Source organism: the organism of the source record quoted next (assembly GCF_019968985.1).
Source record: "MAG: Porospora cf. gigantea B chromosome Unknown PgB_NODE_1187_length_7264_cov_118.581, whole genome shotgun sequence".
In the NCBI taxonomy this organism is placed as follows: domain Eukaryota; phylum Apicomplexa; class Conoidasida; order Eugregarinorida; family Porosporidae; genus Porospora; species Porospora cf. gigantea B.
Genome location: NW_027178564.1, coordinates 1 through 7,264, shown reverse-complemented (window position 1 = coordinate 7,264; position 7,264 = coordinate 1). Strand labels below are relative to the sequence as shown.

The window sequence follows — 7,264 nt, the reverse complement described above, 5'->3', positions numbered from 1 at the left end:
ACGAATTCAACGGCAGTTTGACTGGGGATCGTGTCATATGTGCGTCCTTCTTCCCCGAAGACCTGTTCGAGGCAGGCCAGCTCTCAACTCTATCGTGACACACGTTTGGTATCAGCAAACCCACTCATCTTCCAGGCCGTCCAACTCGTCCACCTGCTCTTTCAGTCGCAATCTTATAGGTGACGCGTCGCTTATCGCTTCGCTATCGCTGAGAATGGTGACTCGTTTGGTGAGGACTGAGCTGAGCTGGTCCAATGAGTTCTCTTTCAAGAAGTCGAAGATAACCCGCGCCAGTGGAGGCAGATACCGTCGCTTGGCCACGGCACGCAAGTCCTTGATGTCCAACTCCAGCACCGCCTCTGCGCTGACTGGCAGCTGCTTCACTAGCGAGTCGATGGTCTTCATTGAACAAATGGCGGTGCCGCTGCGCACATTTTGAAGCAGAGCCAGCTCGTTTCTCTTGTCCACCAGCCGTTTTCTCAAAGTGTCTCGGAGTTCAGTTGGCAGCGCGGATTTGGACGATCTCACCGGCCGATGCAGGTTGGGTACGGGTCGCTTCCGAACGCTGGGAGAAACTACCGGGGACGGCGTCTGTCTCGGAATCATACCTGTGGCCCGCGGCGCTGGCTTCGAACCAGTCAAGTGCAAGGAAGTCAGGGTCGCAGGGTCAGTCGTCCCCACAGTCACGTAAGTCGTGACATTGGCGAAACGGCTCTTAGTCCGCTGGACCACCGGAATTTCGGAAAGCACCTGGGTCTGCGAAGCTTGGCGCGACCCACCCCTACACATAGCATTCTCTTCAGCAGCGCCAGCACATCAGCCGATTTCCACTTTCGAGCCTTGCAGATGCCGTACTGTGGGAGCTTCTCAGTCCACCCAACTCGCTGCGTTTTCATACCCATCAATACGTCTTTGAGCATGAGTATGGTTAGACTGGAATGCTGACCCTTGCCATTTTGAAGTGTCAGCGTGCGAACCATCTTCACGATATCGACGGTCTCCTCTCTGCAGTTGAGGACGACTGGAGTCGTGCTAGGTGACCAGCGAGTTCTCCCTCACGTTTTCCGTCGGTTGCAGTTGTCACATTCCACAGCGCAACTGCCAGCGTACGTCTCCCCAAAATGCTGTGTCTGGTCCTGGCCTCCCACACCTCCAATATCAAGCGTCTGCGGCATGTAAAGCTGTCTTCGCAGTAGCGCACCATCGACAACACGTTGGCCTCCCCTGCCCGCTGAGTGGACGGGGCGCGTTTGGCCTCGCTCTGTGTGCGGGAACGGCGGCAGTCTCACAAAAGTCAGATGTTGGAGTCGCGCCTTATCAGCGTAGTCGTAGTACAAGATGCAGGCGGCTTGGAAGCCGTCACGACCTGCGCGGCCCGCCTCCTGGTAGTAATTCTCTAAGCTCTTGGGTAGACTGGCGTGGATGACGAAGCGGACGTCCTTTTTGTTGATACCCATGCCGAAGGCGACAGTTGCAACGATGACGTGTATGACATCATTCATCCACGAGCGTTGAATAGTCGCGCGGTCTTCCTCGCCTGCATGGTAGTGTGCGGCGGAGACGCCGCGCCGGCGAAAGTCCTCCGCCAGCTGTTCGCATTCCGCTTTCGCCAAACAGTAAACAATGCCGCACTGACCCGCGAACTGTGTCTTTATAAGTCGAGATATGTCGTCAACCAGCGTCTTCTTCACCTTTGGGACCACCTCGAACTTGAGGTTCGGCCTGTCGAAGCTGCGTCTGAGAATCACCGGACGGCGCATGTGCAGCTGGCGGACGACATCATTCATCACTTCCGACGTAGCCGTTGCGGTCAGTGCCAGGATTGGCACAGTCGGGAATTTCTTACGTAGAGTTCGTAGGCTCAGGTAGTCTTTTCGGAAGTCATGGCCCCACTGAGAGACGCAGTGCGCCTCGTCAATGGTGAACTTTGTAAGAAATCCGTTCGTGTTGAGTTGCTCCAGACACGACAGCAGACGATCGCTCTTTGTTATCTTCTCTGGAGTGACAAAAAGCAGGTTAGTGGAGGGCGGACGGCCTGCTAGGTCGGCGTAGATGCTCCTCTGTTCGTCTACAGTCGTGCTCGCAGTGAACATTGACGCTTCAACACCCAGAGCCAGCAGCTGATCTGACTGGTCTTGCATAAGCGACACCAGAGGCATGACCACCACCGTGACGCCGCCAGTCACCAGCGCGGTGAGTTGAAAACACAAGGACTTTCCACCTCCAGTCGGCATGAGGCAGAACACGTCTCTCTGGGAAAGCGTGGCGTTCATGGTGGGCTCCTGGTTCTCTAGGAAGCTATCGTTCCCAAAAACACGCCGGTTGACCTGGGCGAGCTGCTCAGACCATGGAAATGAACAGCGCCATTCGGAGATGTTGCGTTGCTTGACAGGTGAAGTCTTTGTGTCGTGAACCAAACCCGGAAAGAGCACTTTACTTCCTCCCCCTACGTCTGTGTACGCAATGCTGGTGGACAGTACATCCGAAGGCGCGTCGTTGGCCGGATCTATTTAGCGAGTACGCCGCCCTTACTGTACACGTAGCGCTGCCTAACTGCGGGCGCTGGCATCGCCACGACCCCGTCCTCTTTGACAGGATGAGGTATTACACTAGTAATTAGTGCATCGACATCACTAACATCTCGGACTAGGAGCACGTCGCATGTCCCGGCCGACTTACTGTTGGCTAGGTCTCTAAAAATCTGTAATGTGTCCTCTCTCATTTTGCCGCTGTCAAATTTGGGTCAGCCAGTCGTGGAAAGTAAACATTACATTTTCTAAATGAGGCGATCGCACGCAGCGGCAGTGATCGTGTCGTGCCTTGCGTTGGCAGCCACTTCGGCCCGGCTTTACTTTAGTCCTACCACACCGCTTCACGTCGTACCTTTGACTGCGAAGATGCCGTCTATGACCAATGATACGAAATGTGACAATCTGGTCTCACGATGCTCCAATGTGCAAGATAACGTCTGGTCGCCTTGGAGGATGACCTCCAAGGAGAAAGCAGCATTCGAAGCAGCATTGAGAGCGAACGGCAGAGAGTTTCGTTACGTGGAATTCGGTTCCGGAGGCAGTACTACTTTCTCTCTTTGTATCGCTCGAGAGCTTGATGGACAGGTGTGTTCGTTCGAAATGGCACCGGAGTGGCACAAGAAGATGCAAGCCGAAAAGTTCTTCAGCTGTCCACAAGTGGCAGATAGACTAAAGTACTTCGCTGTGAACAGCCGTGTAAAGCTTGGTGGATGGTCCGTACTGAAGAGTGCCACCGATGTGAAGAAGGCGTCGTTTGACCACTTCGTTTTCGCGTTCAGCCGGCACTCGTGTTCACAGCCACAGTATAGTGTAATTGAGGAAACCGAGCCCATTGAGGATGCCATATTGCCACCTGTCCGGTATGTGCTGTCTGACGAGCGGACCATTCAGTCGCCCGCGAACTCATTTATCCCATCCGCCTTGCTCGTAGACGGCCGGTTCCGTGTCGCCATCACGCTAGCAATGGCTCCCTACCTTGATGACTCGTCAATTGCTATGGTTCACGACTGGACCAACAGGATCAGTGCGTATAGAGTGATTCTGAAGTATTTCGATGTGCTCGCCTTCGAGGACGGCCAGCTGGAACGTGCTCCGGAAGTCTCCGAAGCGCTCCGCGCATTGCTGTCCGTAAGGCGACCCACCGACACCATGACTGAGGCACAGCTGCTGTCGTTCGTGCAGGCACAGGGTATCTCTACTGAGTTCGATTCCCCTCGCGACACACACTTGACATCCGTGCTTCACGAGTCGAACGCCTCTGCTGGCCATCCCCTATACGTACTACGACGAACGCAGAAGACGACAGATGATGTCGTTAAAGCTCTGCTAAGATCTATTGGGATCGATACGCTTCTGATGATGATTCGCAGTCCCACTTTCCACACCATGAGACGTGAGCTGTTGGCGGACACCCTCATGTATCGTTTGGACCAGTTGTGATCTTCATAGCTTTGGTTGTGCGCCCTGCGTCTCGATTTGGCTGAATCCCAATTGTTCTGAAGCAGGCACTGTAATTGCTTGATCTAACAAAATTCACGCACGTTTCAAACGAGAGCTCTCAATGTCTTAAGTGTATTTATGCGGCATGCTGCTTAAAAGCGCTGGAGAGCTTGTCCACGTTAGCTCCAAGCACCACACCAACAACAATTCCATTCTTGAAGAACTTGAATGTGGGTAGCGACTCAATTCTCTGCTCCTCGCAGAGCTTCTCCAAGTCCTCATTGTCAACGTTGACGGAGTAACCCTCGATGCCAGATGTCCCGTCGACCAACGATTGAAATACAGGTCCCATTTGGCGGCACGGTCCACACCAGTCGGCCGAGAACTTAACGGCCGCCACTCCCTCACTTCCCACCGCTTCCTTGAACGCGGAGATGGTCTCGATCGACTTCACCATTAGGCGTTTTTACGAATAATGAAAGTGTATGCAGCTGTGGGTTAGGACTCATGATTACCCGCCTGCTACTTAATGGCAGCGTTGTCCTGTTTGAACACCCTCCAACGACTCTTCTCGAATTCGGGCGTGGGCACGGAGCCGTTGGACGTTTGGAGTGCTTCTGGCAGCAAACGCCATCAACGGATTTCACAAAAACCTGGCTTCTGCCATATGTGTGTGGCAACCAGCAGCAGCGGCACGTCGGAACGCCTCTAATTCTGCATTTAGAATGGGCAAGAGAAAGGCTTCAACCGTGATCTCCAAGAAAGCCAAGGTTCTCCGCACAGACGAAGAATCCGATGTGGAGGCGCTAGAGTTCAAGGGCATGGAGGAGGACCTTCTCTGCGACGAATTTCAGGGCTCCGAGACCGATAATGGCGCTGAATCCGATGACCACTATGATGGCGAGCTGGTGGAAAGTGAGCAGGATCAAGAGGATTCCGACGAGGAAACCTCAGAGGACGAGGAGGCCTCAGATCACGAGCAGGCAGAGTCTGGAGATGAGCGTATCACTGTCGGCGCTGGGGCGATCAAGGAGACCGCCTTTCTAGGAGACCTCCAGGAAGTCAAGCAGCGGATCGAGGACACCTTGGTGCTGCTGGAGAACTGGAAGGAGGCGAGATTGGACCCTTCTATCGCGTCAGAACTGTCACGCGACGACCTCCGGGCTCAAATTTCGATGGACCTCAGCGTTTTCTACGGCTACAACAGAGAACTGACGAACTACTTCATGAAGATGTTCAGCCCCGAGGAAGTGAAAGAGCTCTATGAGGCCAACGAACGGCCGCGCCCCGTGGTAATCCGCACCAACGCCCTGAAGGCCCGGCGACGTGAGCTTGCCAACGCACTGGTGGCTCGGGGAGTCAACGTGGAGCCGCTGGCTGAGTGGTCCAAGGTGGGACTGATCGTGACAGAGTCCACGGTGCCCGTAGGGGCTACACCAGAGCACTGTGCTGGTCATTATATCCTACAGAGCGCCTCTTCCTTCATTCCAGTGATAGCTCTGGCACCACAGGCGGGGGAGACCGTGCTGGACATGGCGGCTGCACCTGGTGGCAAATCCACATACATAGCACAGTTAATGAAGAACAAGGGCGTCCTCATTTGCAACGACTCTCAGCCAGAGCGCTCCAAATCCCTGGCTGCCAACCTCCACCGCCTGGGCGTCACCAACGCAGTCACCCTTTGTATGGATGGCCGTAAGCTTGAAGGGAAAACCCCCCGAGTTGACCGCGTGCTGCTGGATGCGCCCTGCACGGGCCTGGGCATCATAGCGCGCGACTCCTCGGTGAAAAGCAAGCGCAAGCCTCGAGACTTCGTCCAGGCGGCTTCGTTGCAGAGAGAGCTGCTGCTCAGTGCCATTGATCTGGTAGGTTCCTTGGCGGATATTTACGTAGTGCGATGCCAACAGCCCGACAGGTGGATATGTGGTGTATTCCACGTGCAGTGTGTCTATTGAAGAGAACGAAGGCGTCGTCAACTCCATCCTCAACAGCGGGCGGGACGTCAAGTTGGTGCCTTTCGCACCTGACATCGGCAGTCCTGGCCACACTGCCATCGGGCAGTGGCGGTTCCCTGACTGCATGAAGCTTACGCGTCGCTTCTGGCCCCACCGCCACGACATGGACGGGTTTTTCGTTGCCAAGTTCCGAAAGCTGAGCAATAAAGTCGTTCGAAAGACCAAAAACGTCAGCAAGTACAACAAGTTCGTGAAATCCGCCGACGCTGATTGGTCAGAAGTTGTTGCCAAATGATAAATCTACAGTGCTCGCTGTCTGGATTCCTTTGTCCATGCCGGGTCCAGCTTCATCGCGCCTGGGAAACCCTGACGGAGGTCGGGCTCGAGGCACTCGGGCGCCAGGGGGTAGCTGTGCAGGTCGCAAATGTAACGAGACCGAGCGTCAGGGTGAGCCTGACGTTTCTCCTCCTGGGCGTAGTGCTTCCACTCTTTGTTGTGCGCTATCCGCGCCAGCAGGAAAGAGGCGGTGGATCCCATTGACCGATCGTAGGGCTGTTTAGCATTGATGACGCGGTGCTTTGAAGATGCCCTCCATCTGGTGCCGTAGTTGGGAGGAAAGTCCCGTGGAAAGGATTTAGTAGGCTCCTTGAGCAGCGTCGCCCCCGTTCCCAAAGCGCGGTACCCCCCGAACTCCCCCCTCGTTGATTTCTTCGGCATGGGGAACACTCCAGCCACCTCCTCGAGGGCCTGGAAGAGCTCCAACGACGTATGTCGGGCAGGCTGGAGTGTGTGCCTGGTCTGAGTAGCCAGGAGATCGTTCTGGCGTTGCATAGGTACGCCGCAACCGGTGAGAGGTGCGTGTGGCAATTTCTTCTTGAGAGTCTTGGACCCAGTAGGCAAGATACCCATCTCGATGGCCGACGTTGAGTCCTTGGTCCGTCTGCCGCACATATCGAACCCTCCATACAGCGTGTGGCACACCGCCAGAGCCGGGGAACGCACAGGTGCAGTGACATGAATGTCTGCGTGTTGTGCCTCGTGGACGGCAGGCCGAAATTCCACTCCACTGCATTCGACATTTGCAGGCACAGGGTGCTGTGTCCAGCGATCTGTGCTGCCACATCCCGGCGTATCTCCATGCGAATCTCCAGTCGGTATTGGGCACATTATTGCTGCAAAAACAACCAATCTGATGTTTTCCACAAACCATTTGTTAATGACGGAAAGCTGCTAATGCGTCAAGTGATATTCTGGTGGGTGTAAGACCTAGAAGCGGTTTTTGTATGAGTTATATTCGCGATTATTTCATGTGGCACGACGACTCGTCGATGCGGCTCA

At 54.9% G+C, this 7,264-nt stretch overlaps 5 protein-coding genes across 8 annotated transcripts; 2 read left to right on the top strand and 3 right to left on the bottom strand.

Moving 5' to 3' along the window:
* Positions 1-111: 111 nt before the first annotated feature.
* Positions 112-2,722, bottom strand: KVP17_001471 (uncharacterized protein; the record flags this gene model as incomplete). 3 transcript variants are annotated; one of them, XM_068516902.1, is made up of 5 exons in its annotated part: positions 112-756; positions 786-1,021; positions 1,060-1,261; positions 1,290-2,506; positions 2,533-2,722. In XM_068516902.1, 5 exons carry the CDS (start codon positions 2,720-2,722, stop codon positions 112-114), a joined length of 2,490 nt encoding a protein of 829 aa, XP_068379294.1. The 3 variants fall into 3 exon arrangements, with proteins under 3 accessions (XP_068379294.1, XP_068379293.1, XP_068379292.1); XM_068516901.1 differs by lacking the exons at positions 1,060-1,261; positions 1,290-2,506; positions 2,533-2,722 and having other exon boundaries at positions 780-980; XM_068516900.1 differs by lacking the exons at positions 112-756; positions 786-1,021; positions 2,533-2,722 and having other exon boundaries at positions 1,056-2,273.
* A 58-nt stretch (positions 2,723-2,780) lies between these two features.
* Positions 2,781-3,971, top strand: KVP17_001472 (uncharacterized protein; the record flags this gene model as incomplete). Its single annotated transcript, XM_068516903.1, has 1 exon — positions 2,781-3,971. One exon carries the CDS (start codon positions 2,781-2,783, stop codon positions 3,969-3,971), a length of 1,191 nt encoding a protein of 396 aa, XP_068379295.1.
* Positions 3,972-4,107: 136 nt separating this feature from the next.
* KVP17_001469 (uncharacterized protein) lies at positions 4,108-4,428 on the bottom strand (the record flags this gene model as incomplete). The annotated part of the gene is made up of 1 exon (XM_068516897.1): positions 4,108-4,428. The coding sequence occupies one exon, from the start codon at positions 4,426-4,428 to the stop codon at positions 4,108-4,110; it is 321 nt and encodes a 106-aa protein (XP_068379289.1).
* Positions 4,429-4,696: 268 nt separating this feature from the next.
* On the top strand, positions 4,697-6,221 carry KVP17_001473 (uncharacterized protein; the record flags this gene model as incomplete). The annotated part of the gene is made up of 2 exons (XM_068516904.1): positions 4,697-5,836; positions 5,865-6,221. The coding sequence occupies 2 exons, from the start codon at positions 4,697-4,699 to the stop codon at positions 6,219-6,221; spliced, it is 1,497 nt and encodes a 498-aa protein (XP_068379296.1).
* A 5-nt stretch (positions 6,222-6,226) lies between these two features.
* Positions 6,227-7,093, bottom strand: KVP17_001470 (uncharacterized protein; the record flags this gene model as incomplete). 2 transcript variants are annotated; one of them, XM_068516898.1, is made up of 1 exon in its annotated part: positions 6,227-7,093. In XM_068516898.1, the coding sequence occupies one exon, from the start codon at positions 7,091-7,093 to the stop codon at positions 6,227-6,229; it is 867 nt and encodes a 288-aa protein (XP_068379290.1). The 2 variants fall into 2 exon arrangements, with proteins under 2 accessions (XP_068379290.1, XP_068379291.1); XM_068516899.1 differs by having other exon boundaries at positions 6,227-6,877.
* Between the last annotated feature and the right edge of the window lie 171 nt (positions 7,094-7,264).